At 33.1% G+C, this 19711-nt stretch overlaps 1 protein-coding gene across 2 annotated transcripts in view; it reads right to left on the reverse strand.

Moving 5' to 3' along the window:
- The window catches only part of GMI1 (gamma-irradiation and mitomycin c induced 1), a 111863-nt gene extending 104703 nt beyond the window's left edge, over nucleotides 1-7160 (reverse strand). The window contains exons 1-10 of one of the 2 annotated variants that reach the window (XM_028248942.2): nucleotides 6991-7141; nucleotides 6439-6859; nucleotides 6034-6063; nucleotides 5819-5905; nucleotides 5670-5725; nucleotides 4925-5008; nucleotides 2986-3058; nucleotides 1401-1456; nucleotides 1184-1289; nucleotides 1024-1089 (exon numbers count right to left, since the gene is read on the reverse strand). In XM_028248942.2, the coding sequence (XP_028104743.2) occupies nucleotides 1024-1089; nucleotides 1184-1289; nucleotides 1401-1456; nucleotides 2986-3058; nucleotides 4925-5008; nucleotides 5670-5725; nucleotides 5819-5905; nucleotides 6034-6063; nucleotides 6439-6859; nucleotides 6991-7094 (1083 nt within the window). In that variant the 5' untranslated portion in view covers nucleotides 7095-7141. Of the gene's footprint in view, nucleotides 1-1023; nucleotides 1090-1183; nucleotides 1290-1400; nucleotides 1457-2985; nucleotides 3059-4924; nucleotides 5009-5669; nucleotides 5726-5818; nucleotides 5906-6033; nucleotides 6064-6438; nucleotides 6860-6990 lie in introns of both variants that reach the window. The other variant, XM_082884383.1, reaches the window with a different exon arrangement.
- Nucleotides 7161-19711: the final 12551 nt, after the last annotated feature.

Raw genomic sequence — 19711 nt, forward strand, 5'->3', positions numbered from 1 at the left:
TTGTAAGTATTATATCTTATATATATTATAAGGATTATATCTTATATATATATATATATATTATAAGAATATCTGTTTATATATATATTATAAGAATATCTGTTATAACGATTATATCTTATATATATATATATATATTATATAAGAATATCTCATATATACAGATGTATAAGATATGACTGACGAAAAGGCGAGAGAGAGAAAAGGCGAGAGAGAGAGAGAGAGACAGAGAAGTCGAGAGACGCAATCTGGTTGAAGACATGATCGAGTGAGAGACGCGACTGGATGGAGGTCATCGTCTGGTTCGAAGGTCATCGTCGACTGGTTCCAAGGTTCGACGCGATCTGGTTCGAAGGTTCGATGCGATCTGGTTCGACGAAGAGACGCGACTGGATCGAGTGAGAGACGCGATCTGGTTCGACTGGTTCGAAAGTCATCGTCTTCTCTTCCGTTCGAAGGACAAGCTGACCAGGTTTCCTTTCTCTTCTCCTTTACTCTTCTTCTTTTCCGTTTGTGTCCAGATTTGGACACGCGCGTCCAAATTTGGTGGACACGCGTGTCCCCGCCGTGTCTCCGCCGTGTCCCCTGCAAAAAAAGTAATTAAATTAAAAGGACACGCCAACTGGCGTGTCCCGTACGTATCCCCGGCGTGTCCCCGTGTCCGACACCGCCACGGCATCAAATTTGACGTGTCCATGCTTCATAGAGGCCACCTCCCACTTCTGTTACCCATACAACAATTTACTGCAAAAACTATCATGTTCACCATTTTCCACAACAACAGAATATGATTCAAAAAGGAATCCCACCCAACAAGGATGGATACCATTCCACAGCCCCATACCGTATGACATAACAACCTCCATGTCAAAGACCAGCTCTCCCATATACACCTATATTAGGACTCTCCCACCCTTTCCCTCTCACAAGCAAACCTCCAAAGCTATTCTACAAGAGAGCTTAAATCTTATCATGGTGAAAAGACAAAAGGAAAAAACTATGCCATAGAACTGTAGAAGTTACCTTGGTAAAGGAACATTGATGTGACCTTATTTCATCTTCTGTGGGATGCCTGATGCCACCATCAGTCTAAAAAAGAAATACATGTACAAATTAAAACAAGGAGTAAAAGAAGAGAGAGAAGTCTTATAACAAGAATTAACAAAAAAGGAAGGTCAGTTACCCTCCATGTCTTTTCTGAACCAGAACTGCAGAGTAAAGCTTCTCGTTCAAGGCACAGAATGTAGACCTTCTTAGATTCTTTGGTCTTAGAAGAAACCAAAGCATGCCTACAATGACGGAGTAAATAACAAAAATAGTGAAGATGTATCCTAGACAATACATTGCCTGACCATGATTAGAAGAAAAAGGAATGATAATTTTTTTCATAAAATGCATACCTGCCTAGATGCATGGAAGCTATTGGCCCTCCATACCCAAACATCCCAAAAAAAGGCTGCAGTTGCCCAAAAAGGTTCTTAATAAAAAAGAAATTTGACCACCAAAGATACCAAGCTTCACAAAGAAATTATTGGATGCTCATTCATATGATAATTGATGGTTCCTATGGTACATCGAAGAGATAAAATGCTGATTCATTTAGCAAGGCCACAAATGAGTGCAACCAATGCTGTGTAAACACAGCTGACGATGTACAAATTACAGAGAGAGCAATGTCTGAAAACCTCACAAGGCCCCAAGCCGTTCCACAAATAGAACCCATCATGGGTACTGGATGGTAGTCATCAGTCCAAGTTGGGAAGAACTGAAGTAGCAAATGTGTAGAACCAATGAATCTGGATAGATAAGATTCCCTATAGTTGACACCTGACGGTATTTCAGTAATTGTGTACATCTAGCTTGCGTAAGCGCAAGTATTGTAAATATAAAATGTGAAGTTTGTTGACAATTTGAGTCTAATTTAGGGGTTGTTTGGGATGACCTAAATAAGTGCACTTTTTGTCTTTTTACGAAAAGATGTGCAGAAAAGTAGAGAGGTGATGTGATGAAAAAAAGATAAAAAGTGCGTACTTATTTTGAGTAGCCAAACTTAGCCTAAATACGTTTTTGTGGTCACTAGATTCCCAATCATTTACTACGTTCCCTTCAGTTCCAGCAGAACTGGCAGATGTACCTATCTTCTAAAATTGCACTGCTTCTGCCCACACACAGGTCATAATATGCCAGCCCCACTAGATTCATTGCTTCAACTGATTTTTCCTAGTCTAGAGTGTTTCTTTTGTGTTTTTCTCACTTTTGATTCAAAAATCTAAACCTTTTGGAAATATAAGGACTGATAAAAGCAGTCTTACATAAGATATGGCACCCAAAAGGGCTGCACAGATGCATAAGCAAATGTAGCCTTTAAATAAGCAGATTCAACAGAGAATGAAAAAGCATACAAGAATTCAGCCATGCTTATAGTAACAAGAAAATTACAATTTAACAACAAAAAAAAAAGTGGCTAGCAAATATATAGTTGTATATCCAATTTCTGCTGGGTTCGAAGGATGATGCAGTAATGTTTTGAAAATGTCAAATTACAGACACTGCAAAATCCAAGTATCGAACGCAGGCTCCCTTCACATTGAATTCTTCATACCTCACTAAATCTCAAAAACATGGTAACACGAGGATTTACAAGATCAATGCCAAACTTTAATTTTCCAAGCTGAGAATCAGAAGTGATAAAGTTATGAATACAGCCAAAGAGAGAGAAATAAGAATGAGTCAAATCTGAATATTAATCCATATTCAAACTGTACAAAGACAGCCTATTTATAGACTTATGGTAGAGTACTATTTAAGAAACCCAGAATATGGAAATGGTATAAATATGGAAATACAGTAATATTGGAATATACACGAACAAGAAGTAAAAGAGCTTTTATATTTATATTTTGTACAATAAATACTTTAATCCCAGTTGTAAGAACCAAAAAAAAAAATGTATGCATAAGGAAAAGATTTTACAACTTATTATACCGTTAAATACGGAGGTTTGCCTCCTATTCCTTGCCCTCTCGATGACCTGTGCAAAGAAGCACCCATCTTTCCCCTAAAAGATACAAAAATGACATAAGAAACATTTCAATGACTAAGTACCATAATAAATTGAAATTCAAAGGGGTGACCATTGGTTCAATGGCAAAATCTTGGCCTAATAACCTTGAAGTTATGGGTTCAAGTCTCGGAGCAACCACTTTGTGCACTATGCCAAAGATTAGGTGTGTACCCAATCTTTCCCCTCTCAAACACACATTAATGTGTACTATTTGGGCATTGTTTTTTACCCTCCAAATGTTAAGTAACAACATAACAGATAACTGATCAAAAAACAACATAACAGGTAACAGAGAAGAAAATATCATAAGCCCAGTATTTGCAACGCTCCCTATATTAAATATTGAAATTTCTACATTTTCCCCTGGCAATGTAAACAAAACGTTCATAAAAAACAGCTATCATATGGCAAGCTAAGAATATGAAACCAACCATAGGACAAATTCAGTGGAAGCATGACTTATCCAGTGCAAGGATTATTTCTAGTGGTTATATAGAGTGCATTTACAATTTGCAATTACTTCTTTTCTGCAGTCCTTTGTTGCTCTTTCCATTTGAACAATTAATCTTCAATTTATAGGATAACCCTTTACCCAAAAATAAGTGTTTAAGTACACCACAAATTCTCCCAAGAAAAAATGAAGTACCTCCAGTTAATTCTATTTAAGGAAAACATTTCATGAGTAAATTGAATATACAAGCAAAACAAACATGGGAGAGAAGAAATCACGAATTCCATTAGGTTAGTAACAGTCATTATCCAACTGGTAAGCATGTTCTCATCTACAATCTGCATATAATAACTTTTTGGCAATAAGTAACAGTATTTATAATAAAGGAGTCTGAGACAGCACTACCCACCTACAAAACACAAAGAAAATTGAAATGACCTCTGCATGACCCCAAGATTCCATGGAGTCTACAAATTCCAAAAAAGAATCAAAAGAACTATCCACCCTATCTGCAACCCGACTGTAATACAAAATTGTTCTTTACAATGTGCAGCAGAAATTCCACCCACAAATACCACATCAAACATAAAGGCATTGTTTCCAGCCCCTTTCGTGTCCTCTTACTCATCCTACAACCCTTCCAATAAATGAAAATATCCATAACCAACCTGTGACAGATCCATGAAATCTCAAACAAGGAACACACAAAGCTCCACAACTCCCTAGGGACCCCAATGAAGAGAAGATGATCGCCCATAATGAAGAGAAGGTGATCGCAGAATCTTCATCTTCCTTAACATGCAACACCAATAAGGAAGGATTTATCTCCTAATAATTTTGTCAATGGCAAGGATTTTCCCTTTCGCTCAGGCCCAAGCGAGGAAAGCCACCTTTACACGGTCATTTTGTCTTCCTAATCTTTTTCCAAGGACATCCATTTCCTTGTTGCCAATATGATTCTTACCTCAAATTTCCCTAGCTTCTGTAATCTATATATAAGATCAGTAAGTAAACTCTGGCCAATTTTTAAAGACAACATAAGAAGATTAATTTGACAGCAACCTTAAGATCTAAAATACAACTGTAGGCCGAATTCGAGCAAGAATTGCTTCTGTTATACTAGCTTCACAACTAAAAGTTATACCAGGACTTCGCTTTATGTTTGGTTGGACACTTCTTTGTTCCACATATACCAATACTTCATCAGCATGCATTTGAAGTGCCCATTCTAACTTCCTTTACAAAAAGATATAGTTATTTCTTTTTCCAAGGAAACAAGTCAACTATATTATCCAAGCAAATTGTATAAAACTGACATAACCTCAATTTATTGCTAATTTAAACCCAACAAAGGAGCATCAACCAATAAATAAGTCCAAAAAATCAATAAGAACGATGCTGCATCATACCACTTAACTATGGAGTTTTCATCGCTACCGTCCATTCCTGGGCCAGTGTCAAAAATTGAAATTCTATCATCATCAAGTTCCACACTGCCAAAAAAAAACAGTAGGGAAATATGATATTTGATAATAGCAACACAGCCAACGTAACAGAGATACAAAACCTTAAAAGGTGCAGCAGAGGTATAGCATATAGAGTAGAGAAACATCTGATGATCCAAAAGGAAAACAAAATAAACAAACAAACATATGTATGCGTACATGCAAAATATACGTGTAACCTAAGGTTTCATTTCTAATTGAAAGTGTCCCATATATAGTTCACACTATAGATATTATATTATCTTTCAAAATTATAAGCACCAGTTTAGAGAATAAATACTTCCTAATAAATAAACTTTTATATCGCTTCCCTTAATCAGGTGTATTCTTATTTATTGACAATTTTTGTCATATCTTCTCAAAGGCATTATTAAACTCTGACATGAGACAATTTTTTTCATTCCCTTTTTGAGATTGTTTAGGTTTCAAATAATGAATCAGGTTTTCAGTATAGTTTTCCTTTTTTAGAGGTTGGTGGTTCTCTTCTACATTTCAGAAGTGCTTGGGTTGGCTCCATCTCTTGACATTCACAGTATTCATTTTATTTTTCAAATTTTAACAAAATCTTTAAAAATAGTTTAGCAACCTCAAAGACATTATAATTCAACAAGATCAACATAATGGAATAAAATATCACACTAATGCATACCTAATTAATCTCCTCTCATTTACACCATTGGACCATACGGCTTGCAAGGAATTATCCTGGTGAAAAAGTAGAATAAAGTAATGACCCAAACGAAAAAGTAAAATCAACAACACAACCAAATTAAACCATAACTACAATCCAGAACTAACAATGAGGTCCGCAAGCGCAGTCTCAAATGTGTACTCTGCAGGTAGCTCCATCAGCAATTCGGTATCTGGAGTCAGATCCCACATATTCTACAAACTCAAAAAATGTCGCACTTAATCAACAACAAGAAGAAAAAAAAATGCATATGGTTAATCAAAGAACTGTTGTAGTGCCCAACTCAATAATATACTATATTGACACAAAGTACACCACCAACCTCATAAGTCTCTGCTTCCCCTGAGCCATCCTGTTTCATAATCAACATGTAATCATTAAAATCCATTTAACCAAAAGCACTAATGTTCTTTTTTTTTTTTTTTTTTTTTTTTCACACAGACCTCTCCTGATGCTGATGATTTGTAAAAAAACAGCAAACCCCACAAATTTAATATAATTTCATTGAACTCCCCCAAGGTTTAATTTCAGATAACACTTGACATTGTCATCAGTTTTGCACTGAAATGCATATTTTATATCATTTATCTTTGTATCTTTACCCTTTTTGCATTGGTTCTACTCCTTTTAAGGTTGTTAAAAGGGAGCTCAATGTAATTATTTCAAAATTGGGGATTTATTGTATTTACTTCAAACCTCGAGATCAGTTTAATTTCTAGTGACTCACATGAAGCGTTAGAATGTGATACTTATGGGGCATAAAATTCTTGAAACTGATTTTTCTCGCCATCACGTTATCGAAAACATCCACAAAATGCAAGTCGTTGCTTTTCCAATTAATCCTTCGCTTGGGCTTCTGAGGATTCGTTTGACGTACAGCCCTGAAATACTCTTCTTTCACTAGCTCAACAAACTCTTCGATAGACATTTCCATTTGAGGATCTCGGATTTTGAGTCCCAAGCTCGTACCGTTTGGTAACAACAATCGAAACTTATATAACCTTTGGCCTCCTCCACCGTCATCATCGTCATTAATCGTCACCACTTCCATGGACGTTCTCTTCGTCGGCCTTTCCGAGTTCTCGCAGTCACGGGAAGGCCTCTTCATCGGCCTCGCTACGTACTTCTTCTCTTCCATTTCTCTCTCTCTCTGTGCCAATACACAAAAAGCTTGAATTCAATATACATATAGTCAAAACAACCTATGGTCACTAAAACTTTATATATTCACAAACATATAGAGAGATAAATATATGAAAAGCTGATAAATGAATCTTACTTGTTGTGCAGAGCTAGGGTTTCGGTCTTTGGGAGAGACAGAGGAGGAGAAGAGGAAAGGAAAGCGTTTTTAGAGGAAAGTAGCGAACAGTAGTCGAAGCGCATGGGTTGGCAGAGTTATATGCATGAACAAAGTTGGCTAATTAAGGCCGCTAAGAGTGCGCAGTGCGCACTGGCTCTCTCTGGTTCAATTCCTTTCTCATGCCGCGTGTCAGTGGGTGGGTAGTGGGCCGGCGAATTACGTGGTGCGTATTGCGCACTGGGGTTCGCTTTGGCATTCTGTCAGGGCACAAAACGATGGAATGAGGAGGGTACACGCTAAAGTGCGCCAAGTGCGCACAGGGTAGGGGACGCTGAATGGCGCCATGTGTGAAGAAACGATCCGTGGAGCCCACAAATTTCAAGTCTGAATGGCGGCCTGGCAGGGCGGGGCGCCTTGCGCGAGTCCAGATTCCCTCCTTGAGCCCCTCCTTCATTCCCTCCTTGCAGGGGTCTTCGGGTCTACTTTGAGGCCCAGTTTTGATAATCCGAACCGTTCATATTTTTAGATTTATTCAGTATATTATACCTGTAAAAAATCAAGTTGATCGGATATCAGAAAGTATGCGTTCAGAAAATTGGGACTACAAACTATTTTTTAATAAACAGTTTTCCGAACACATATTTTATGATATTCGATCAACTTGATTTTTTACAGGTATAATATACTGAATAAATCTAAAAATATGAACGGTTCGGATTATCAAAACTGGGCCTCAAAGTGGACCCGAAGGCCCTTGCAAGGAGGAAATGAAGGAGGGGGCTCAAGGGGAGGATCCCAATTCGCCTTGCGCACCCCGCATACTTTTTTTTCCTCGTACGATATAGAGGGAAATAAAAAAATAAAAAAAAATTTAACTATAAATCTCCTTTACTTTCCTTTTATTGTTAAAAGAATTAAGAAAAAAATTATACTTTCTAAATTTCCTCATAATTATAAAGTCTTACATAAAGGATAAAATTTATTATTTAAATATTTTATATGATTATTATACTCTCAACTAATTATTCCCACACTCTTCCACACTCTCTTCCTTTCTAAATCCACAGATAGCTTCTGCATATATAATCAGGGAGTGTCAGATTTTTGATCAATTTGCAATCAATTTTTTGTTGGTAAAGGTTAAGGAGATTCGGATTAGAGAGATGATCAGAACTAGTGCTGTTTTGCGACGAAAGAGATCGTCAGAGATGATCGGAGAAAGCTTCGACGACGACAACGTATTGCCTCCCAATTCTCCGATGTTGTTTCGCGGCGGAAGAGATCGTCGAAGATGGTCGGAGATGATCGGAGAAAGTTTCGACGACGACGACGTATCGCCTTTCAATTCTCATGAAGTTCATTTTCTTGTCGTTGATGATAGCCCCGCCAATCAAAAAGTCATTGAATGATTGCTTAAAATCACCTCCTGCAAAGTTACAAATTAATTCTCTCTCTCTCTCTCTCTCTCTCTCTCTCTCTCTCTAGGAGGCGACAAAGACATGTTTGGTGGAGTTCTTTGATTATACATATTTTTTTAAACACAGATTTGAGTTTTGAATATATATATATATATATATATATATATTTGTGTGTATGAGTGTTGTTAAACACGTGTATTCTTTTCATTGAGATTTGTGATTGTTGATCGAGTTTTAGAAGTTTTTCTTCTCAATTAGATATGTTGATTTGTTAATTAATTTGTTTTGTTTTTGTTTTTGTTTTTGTTTTTGTTTTTGTTTTTGTTTTTGTTTTTTTTATCTAATTTCATTTGACAGAATCAGAGTAAAATTTTACTCTGATTCTATTGCTCTGTTTTTTATTTCAGATAATGAGAGTGTTAGAATGATAGTAAAATTTTACTGTCAAGAGGTGGTCATTGCCAAACACTTTAGCCGCCACAAACACTGCCTTCGCTTTTTTACTTTTGTACAGAGTAACATTTCACTTTTACTTTCAGAGTCTCACAGTTTACTCGTTTTTCAGAGTAAAATTTTACTTTTATACAGAGTAAAATTTTACTTTTGTGTAGCGTCTAACATTTTACTAGTTTTTGAATTGATCTGTTCATACTCAGCTTGTTCAATAGATGATCTATTCAATTTCTGTCTCTTTCTCTCTCCCTAATAAGAATCTCTCTAATAAGAATTTCACACAAAAATTTTACTCTGAATCAAAGTAAAATTTTACTCTGGTTAAAAACATGTTGATTTGCTTAAAAATATAAAATTTTACTTTGAATCATAGTAAACTTTACTCTGATTTAGGGTAAAATTTTACTCTGGATCAGAGTAAAGTTTATTATGATTTAAAGTAAAACTTTACTCTGAAATTTTACTTTGGTTAAAAACATGTTAATTTACTTAACAATATAAAATTTTACTTTGAATCATAATAAATTTTATTCTGATTTAGAGTAAAGTTTTACTCTAAGTAAAACTTTACTCTGAAATTTTACTTTGGTTAAAAACATGTTGATTTTCTTAACAATATAAAATTTTACTTTGAATCACAGTAAAATTTACTCTGATTTATTTTACTCTGAATCAGAGTAAAGTTTACTGTAATTCAAAGTAAAATTTTACTCTGAAATACACAATGAAGATGGCTTAATAGGAAAGCTGATAGATATGAGGGTAATATAGTAAAAGAAACAAGTTTTAAAATATTAGGTAGTTTTGAAAGTACTTATATAATTCATGTCATTTTGAAAGACAAATTAGATAATGAGGGGTCTATCACCAAATTCTTAAAAAAAAAAAAAATCAATTTTTTATTTTTTATTTATTTTAAGGGTTGGTTTGACAAGTTCAAAAAAAGTCAAAAAGTGAAAAAATTACTAAAAAAAGTTAAAAGTTATCACTATTCATTAAAAAAAATATAAAACAATTAAGAGGTTATTTGGGGTGTCATAAATAAATGCATTTTTTGTCTTTTTAGACTAAAAAGTTGAGGAACAAAATAGATGTTTGGGTTAACTTTTTAACTTTTTAACTTTTTTTATGAAAAAATGTGTATTAAAAAATTATGTAAAGAAGTGTGTAGGAGAAGATATGTAGTACGCCGTACAGATGGGAACATTACAGTCGGCTTGATGAATATATGGGAAAAGATTGCCTCCTTTTCGGGCTTTGATTGGACGGTGTTGTTCGACCCGTGAAAGCCCACCTCGAGTCCCGTTTTTCTAATTGGAACCACCAATTGTGTAGACCTCGTCGAGTACTATATATTTGTAAAAAACCACGTTGATTAGATATTGATAGCTATCTGATCGTATTAGTTTTTTTTTGTCAACTGTTAACTATAATACCATCCAATTTTTATACAAAACTGATTTGATCATGTAGTTAGCGATATTCAATAGACGTGATTTTTTACAAGCATATAGTACTAGACGAGTTCTACATATTGAACGGTTTGAATTATCAAAACGAGACCCATGGTGAGCCCCACAGGCCCAACTTTACCATTCAATTTATTGAATATACATATGTTATTTTATTTTTTTCCCTTTCATTGTAGGTAGCTGACGTCAGTACGTTGATGGGTGGGAAAAGTTGAACTTTTATATTAATTTACCATTCAAATTAATATTTGTATATTAATTGTTATATATATATATATATATATATATATTTATTGTGAATAGTGATAATTTTTTAACTTTTTTAGTAACTTTTTAACTTTTTGATTTTTTTTAAACTTGCCAAACCAGCCCTAATATACAAATATTAATTTGAATGGTAAATTGATATAAAAGTTAAACTTTTACCACCCATCAACGCACTGACGTCAGCCACCTCCAATGAAAGGAAAAAAAAATAATAATATGTGTACATTCAATAAATTGAATGGTAAAGTTGGGCCTGTGGGGGCCTACAATAGGTATCGTTTTGATAATCCGAACCGTCAATATGTAAAACTAATCTAGTACTATATGCTTATAAAAAATCACGTCTAGCGGATATCGCTAACTATATGATCAAATCAGTTTTATATAAAAATTGGATGGTATTATAGTTAACAGTTGACAAAAAAAACTAACACGATTAGATAGTTATCAATATCCAATCAATGCGATTGTTTACAAACATATAGTACTCGATGAGTTCTACATAATGAACAGTTCTGATTAGAAAAATGAGACCCGTGGTGGGCCCCCACGAGCCGAACAACACCGTCTAATCAGGGCTGGCCCTGAATTTTCGGAGGCCTAAGGCGAAATCCAAAAAGGGGGCCTATATTCACAAAAATAAAGATAAAAGCCATCCTATTTGGCACCACTACACCGATTAATACCAAAATAAATATCAAAATATATTCATTCTAAAATACCAAAAAAAACAAAAAAAGTTACGAAAAAGGTATAGTTCAAATCAACAAAACAAACTAATTAATCAACAATTCTAATTAATGAAATGTTTTAGCCGTGTGAAACATACATAAATTATTTCACATTGTGCTAAATTGAAGAGTGAGATAATAATTTTGTTTCACCAGTAGTGTGAAACAAACATAAATGAAAAGAAAACTTGACTATATAATCAAATTTTCACACAAAACACACAATCCATTCACTATCTGATATCTTATAGTAAAGAAATTAAGGAACACAATTTAATGAAACAAAATTAGGGGAAAAAATTTAGAAACTTTGTTTAATTAAAATATGATAAAGACATAGGGTAAAAAAATTATATTAAAATTATTTATTCCATTAAAATCGGATAGTTTATGAGAGAAAAATTTGGGCAAAATTATTGCTTGTATATGTTTTAATTCATTTTATTTTATTTTTTTCAATTGGGCCTTACCATATTTGTGATTAAATGATTTTTTTAGTTAGGCCCAATAGAATTTTTTGGAACCCTTTAGACTAGCTCTAAACAATAAAAACAAATTGGGCCTATTTAAATTTTGAATATACTATTACTAATGAATTTGGGGGCCCTATTTTTGGGCCAAATTTTGAGGCCTAAGGCACAAGCCTTAGTGGCCTTAGCCCAAGGCCGGCCCTGCGTCTAATCAAAGCCCGAAAAGGAGGTAATTTGTTTCCATGTATTCACCAAGCCAACTATAATGTTCCCATCTGTACGACGTACTACATATCTTTTCCTACACACTCCTTTACATAATTTTTAATACACATTTTTTCATAAAAAAGTTAAAAAGTTAACCCAAACATGCATATTTTATCCCTCAACTTTTTAGTTTAAAAAGACAAAAAGTGCACTTATTTAGGACACCCCAAACACCCCCTAAGTCATATCACCTTTCACACTTTTTATTCATCAAAAAACAAAATAGATTAAAAAAGTCAAAACAATTAACTTTTTACCAACTTCCCAAAACACTATGGGCGGTGTTTGGCAACAATTTTTTTTGGGATTTTTTTTTTTTTTTCACTAAAAGACAGTTTTTGCAAAACCAAAAAAAACAAATCCAAACAAAATATCACATAAAACCCTATAATTATTTCACTTTTTCTATCACAAACATCACATCTAACCACAAAAAATCCAACTATCTTTCCAAATACCAAAAAAATTTTCTGCAATAATATCCTACAATTAAAAAAACCTACGTAAAAATCTACTTCCCAAACACCTACATAATGATATGGTTTCGCGTGATTGGAGATAATTTGGAATTATTGACACGTTAGTTAAAATTTAATTTTTAATTTTTAATTTATTTTAGGTTATATTAAATTTTTATTTAAAAAAAAATCAGTTTTTAACTAATTTTTCAAATTACTTCTTTGTCAAGAATATTCATGAATAAATTCTATAAATCTTGAAAAAATATATATAAAATTATTAAGAAATTTACGAGATATTTGGGATACATTATATAAGTATACTTTTTATTTTTTATATTTTTAGGTCATATTAGTTCTCTATTTTTCTGTACATTTTTTATAAAAAATTAAAAAATACACTTAGTTAAATTATTTCAAACAACCCTTATATGTAACGTGTAGATTTGTTTGTATTATTGTGGAGGTATAATCTTGAATAATATTTTTTTAATTATAAATTTTAGATACTATTTTATTTATTTTATTTTATTTTATTTCTAGAACTACTAGAATAAAAAAAGTATGGTTGATATTTAATTAATGTATTATTTTATTTCTAGAACTACTAGAATAAAAAAAGTATGGTTGATATTTAATTAATGTATTACAAATTTTATCTACAAAATTAATCTAAATTACACATTTATATTTTTTAATAAAATTCTGTATAAAAGCAAAAATGCTAAATATAATGTTATTTTTTACTTTCTTTTTTTTGCTCGACACAAATAAGTGAGTCTAATATGTATTTATAAATGTGGGTTTCATTATTTTATATCTGTGACGCCTCAAATTTTTTTTTGAAACGTCATAAGATTTAAATAGCGATAACTTGGTAGATAAAGTTTTAACTACTAATTAGGAACCTTTAAGTTCTTACATAGTCAAAGTCCAACAACAAAATAAAACTACAAATTCACACCCAACGTCACAACATAGTTAAATCCTAATACAAGGGATAACAGGATTTTATTTCGATAAAATCTTGACTCTAAGTCAGCAGGGTTCAATGTTGGCAGCAGCTCCAGTTTCAGCCTCAGTCCCTTCTTCAACATAATTTGGCATGAAACGCTAGGGCAACAAAATATATGCCATGAGTTTTGCAACACAATAAGAAAACGTAACCAACCTACCATTCTTTTTAAGAGAAAAATAATATTCTAAACATGAGATAACCATATAATTATACATAGAAATTACAACCATTAGAATAATTTTAGTAATTTTTATAAATTAGGTGACACTCGAAATCTCACCAAAGAGATTTAACTTACCAACCACTAAGCATGGCAACGGTTAATTTGAAACCCTCCCTTGGTCAAATATTTAAGTGTTACCAACCGTAACTACCAGGGATGCCCACGTCCGGAGTTATATACCCAAGTAGTGGCATCCGTGGTCTGCCCCAAGGAAACGGTCTGTCAGGGGTAAGTAACCTCCCTGTGTGCTACCTGCACATCCACCCTTATTCCAAAACCGAATACCGAAAAGGGTTCAAATAAGTCCCGTGCCATCTTAGAGTTTCGCAACATAATTTACGTGAGAATTTTCAAAACAAGGGCTCACCCTGAATACCCGGTATTAACCCTTCATCAGTAACTCATTATATACCGTTAATCCTTTTGGTTAATTTATATATTAAACACAAATTATTCAAATCTCAATCACCAATAACATTATACCAACTAAAGAAAAACTCCAAACATAAAATATTATGCATGTCACCCAATAATAGTTCAATGTACAAAATTTAGTAAACAATTACTTAAAACCATGGTATGAACATAATAACTTAAATACAAGAAATAAACCATAAATGCATACCTGCACAAATTTTTGATTTACTAAATTAGACTAGTATAATCTGAAAGTGGTGATTTTATCCTGCCCTGAAAAATTTTCAGAATATATATCTTGCAAGTAAAATTTTAAATACATTACTTATACAACTCTAAAATTCATATCAATCTACAGAATAATCCATAAACATGTTATGGTCATTTTTCAGAAAGCATTTTCCAAAAATAAATTATAAATAATTCTTAAAAATTCCAAGGGTGTTTAAGACACAGATTTGTCACATTTCCTTATATTAATTCCATGCTTAAATTTATAGATCAAACCCATAATCTAAAAATTTATCATGAAACTAGACTTTTCAAATTTCATCTTTTACTTAGAAATTACCAGATTTGGCTTAGTATAAAATTTTAAATAAATTTTCAAATACATGGTAAAATCTGTCACACAATTTCAGATTTAGTTAAAAATTTGTATAAATTCGTAGAAAGCTCAAAAATTGTTTTCAAAAATTTCTGGATAAACTAAACATCATTATCAACAACTTTGTAGAAGAAATCATCTCGAAATTTTGAGTATAAAATTATCTAAAAATTCGGGTAAACATGCTGGCAGATTCAAAACAGTTTATTCTCAACACAGTTTCAGATTTAGTTAAAAATTTGTATAAATTCGTAGAAAGCTCAAACATTATTTCCAAATATTTCTGGACAAACTAGACATCATTATCAACAACTTTGTAGAAGAAATCATCTCGAAATTTTGAGTATAAAATTACCTAAAAATTAGGGTAAACATGCTGGCAGATTCAAAACAATTTATTCTCAACACAGTTTCAGATTTAGTTAAAAATTTGTATAAATTCGTAGAAAGCTCAAAAATTATTTCCAAAAATTTCTGGACAAAATAGACATCATTATCAACAACTTTGCAGAATAAATCATCTCGAAATTTTTAGTATAAAATTATCTAAAAAGTCGGGTAACAGGCTGGTAGATTCAAAACAATTTATTCTCAACACAGTTTCAGATTTAGTTAAAAATTTGTATAAATTTGTAGAAAGCTCAAAAATTATTTCCAAAAATTTCTGAACAAACTAGACATCATTATCAACAACTTTGTATAAGAAATCATCTCGAAATTTTGAGTATAAAATTATCTAAAAATTCGGGCAAACATGCTGGCAGATTCAACATAGTTTTAGACAATATATCAAATGTACATAATCTGAAAAATTTCAATTATAAAAAAAATGAGAGGGTTGAGAGGGTTTTCTTACCTAGTAGTAGGGTGACAAAATGGTTGAGAACTTTGGTTTCCTTAATCTCTTACTCTTCTTCCTCTCCTAGTACTAAACTTGGTTGCTTAAGAGATTTCTCTCCTCTCTCTTCTTTTTTTTTTTTTTTTTTTTTTTTTTTTCTTCTTCTACCGAATGCTTGCATGCATGCATATATATATATATATATATATATAAAATGCTAGTTGAAGACATCTCTCTCTCCCTCTCATTCTTTCCATTATTATTATTATTTTTTTTTTCAAAAAATTCCATTCCCTTTCTCCAATTTTTAAGAGCAAGTTTTCCCTAAATTTTATAAGCTTTTCCCTAAATTTTACAAGCTTTCCCTAAATTTTATGGCTATCCTAAATTCTAAAAGATGGTGGGTTTGGTAGGAGCTGTGGGTTGTTTGCCCACGGTTTGTTTGTTTGTATTTTTTTTTATTTTTTTTATTATTATTTTTTTTTGTGTGTATTTGTAGGGGTTCTGAAAATTGATACCCTAAGATTTTTATCTAAGGTATTTAGTAAGAATAATTATTATATTGAATCCTAATTAAACTAATTTATAAACAACAAATATTGAACACTCACAAAATTATCATTCTTAATAGGGTCTTTGTTAGTGATAGGATTTGGTTAATTTAAAACTAATTAATTAATTTACTTATTTATTTTCTTTTAAGAATAATTTAAATATGGGTTTTCAGAATCTACCCTTCTAAAAAGAATTTCGTCCTCGAAATTAAATCGTACCTTTAGACTCGAAAAGTTGAGGATAATTGACACGTATCATATCTTCTCGCTCCCACGTTGACTCTTCCGTCCCACAATGTCTCCAGAGAACTCGAACCAATGATATAGTTTTACCTCGTAATTTTTTCTCACGACGATCTAAAATCTTGATAGGCTTTTCTTCAATTGTTACGTCTTCATCAAGATTAATCTCCTCCCAATTGATGAAGTGAGAAGGGTGTGGCTCGTATTTCCGTAGTATAGAGACGTGGAAAACATTATGTACTCCAGCCAGTTGAGGCGGTAGAGCCAAACGGTACGCCACTTCTCCGATTTTGTCCAAAATTTCGAAAGGTCCAATGAAGCGAGGTGACAACTTTCCCTTCTTTCCGAAACGAACAAATCCTCGACGAGGCTGTATTTTTAGAAACACATGATGTCACGCCCCAAACCCGCCCCTAAAAGTTTGGGCATGACCTATTCAGAAACGGACATGTAACATGGTAACATAACATACGGGGCCTTATCGGAAGCACGAAAAAATGGAAATAATGAAACAAATAAACTCCATTGAGCTACTTCTACATGCCAGGATCTCATTCATCACATGCATTATAGTGGATAGATAAAGTTCCAACTATAACCTGGAGCATATACATACACAATTACAATGCCAGCCCCATGATTGGGCGTATACAAAAAAAAATGAACATGAAAGTATATACAACAACCTTAGAGGAACACCCATAAGCAAGTCAACATCTTAACAACTTGACAAAATAAATGGCTTATACAGTGCCTGGACATACGAAGGTTGACAAAAGAAAGCGGACGTCTTGGCTAGGACTGACCACCTGGTTGGTGACCTACAGAAACAGACATAATAGAGAGTGAGCTGGGCTCAGTGAATAGTAATACATAAATAAAATGATGCTTAACTTGAAACATAATACATGTCAATGTAGTAGTCTGATTCTGTGTTAAGTACATAACGGCCTTAGGCCCAATCTTGCAACATAAACTTGATGGCTATAAGCCCTTGAAATGTGGTGGCACGAGGCCCTTGAAACATTGGCATAAAGCCCTTGAAACTTGTTTGACCTTGTAGTATATTCAAACTTGTAACATATACTTGAAACATACCTGAGCATACTTGAACATCATTCATTAATTCAAACGGAACATATTATAACTAGAGTGTTTCTTGTTGTATTATGTCATTTTCGTACGCTTAACAATAAGAGACTAATTCACATTCTCATGAGGGTCACATAATAATGCTAAAATTTGCACTTATATCGTAGATTCTGAATAACTTCCAATTCATAAGCAACATAGCAAAATAACTTCAAATTCATATGGATACACATGGCTACTCTTATATTTACTCAGAATCTGTTCTTCAAGAATGAACATAAATTCTTTTGGGTAAATGACTTAATTCACGTGTTCTATTAATCAATAGTATACACCGTTGTTTAATCGTTCTTATATGTTAACATAGTTGCCTTGCCTTGTAATTAATAGAGTCCTAATGGTAACCGTTACATCATTCCCACGAGTTGACATAATTAACGTAAAGTTAATAGGACAAAGTAAGCACATTTTCATTAGATTACAGATGACTTTATCGGTTTCACAATTCCACCGTTCGGCCCTTGGCCTGAGGGGTTCACACATTCACGATAGCCTTTAGGTTTCATAGATTCACAACTTATCACATCGGCCTTCGGCCCTTTGGATTCACAAGTTCACAAGTTTGGCCCTTGGCCTCATAGTTTCATAATTTCACAAATGGCCCCTGGCCACATAGGTTCATAGTTCACAAATGGCCCCTGGCCACATAAATTCACAAGTCGGCCCTCGGCCTCATAAATTCACAAGTTCACAAGTTTGGCCCTTGGCCTCATAGCTTCATAATTTCACAAATGGCCCCTGGCCACATAGGTTCATAGTTCACAAATGGCCCCTGGCCACATAAATTCACAAGTCGGCCCTCGGCCTCATAAATTCACAAGTTCATAAATTAGCTTTTGGGTTTCATAGGTTCACAATTCGGCTCTTGGCTTCATAGTTTCACAATTCACAACTCGGAAATTCATACTTCACAAATTCGAGATGCATATTTCACAAATCCTTTTTGATGTTTCCATAATTTCACAATGTTCCTCATATAGCATACACCTTTGGTGTTTCCATAATTTCACAATATTTACGTAGCATACATAACATACATGTCAACATAATTCTTATGACGAAGATCATAACGTCGATAACAATAATCATTAATGGTTAAAGATACATCGAAGTACTACTACTCACAGTGCTACGACGGAGTGCTTGGCCCTCATGAAGTATGCCTTGTACACATATATAACTTAGTCATTAGTTCTCTTTCCTTCCTTCATTATTCTTCACAAGCCTACCATTATCCATCCAATATACCACAATTTCCTCCATCTCAATATATCTATATATAGAAATAGAAGATTACCATTCTTACAAATGGAATTTTTAATCAATCACTTCGATTTCAAGATAGGAAGGAATTGTATGGACATCTTCCACATTTTTCCAAAAATAAATCATTCTCTTGATTTTAATAACTAAGCAAGCCCACAAGTATTTAGCAAAATAATTTGGGATTAACCCATTTTGGAAAACTCTACATTTTAGGTCACAAAAATCAAAGTCAACATAGTCAATACCATCTCACATAATCACTACATTTCAACATAAGCAACATGATTCAACTCAACATCATTAAATATAATTCAACATAATTCAAGAGAAATTCTTAAATTCCATTTCAACATTCCAAAACCAAGTTCATATCATTCATACCATTAATAGATTATTTCCCCAATTTTCCCTTCACATGCTAGCATGAATTCCAATATTCATAACAAAGTTCATTCGCAAATTTTAAACATAATTTTCAAACATTTCCAAATTCTAATTAAACTTGAACACATATAATTCAATACCTCAATTTCATTATTCTACTTTCAATTTGGGCCAAATCATTGGGTATCATCATTAATCAACCTAGGGTTTCAAGAAAAATGAGGATTTTTAACAAAAATTCACACTTCTTAAATTACCACTTTTAATTCCAATTTTCCCAATGATTCTACATCTAGGATTCACAATTCATCATTTTAACCCACCAATTTAACTCCCAACATCTTCAAACCATAAAACCCCAAATCTCATACTATACACTACAAGCTCTAAACATGGAAATTTTGCATTTAGATAATAAAATGTCACAAATCTATCTATGGATATAAGTATTGAAGAGTATTC

Source organism: Camellia sinensis, chromosome 1 (genome assembly GCF_055761805.1).
Source record: "Camellia sinensis isolate YWXY chromosome 1, ASM5576180v1, whole genome shotgun sequence".
Taxonomy (NCBI): Eukaryota; Viridiplantae; Streptophyta; class Magnoliopsida; order Ericales; family Theaceae; genus Camellia; species Camellia sinensis.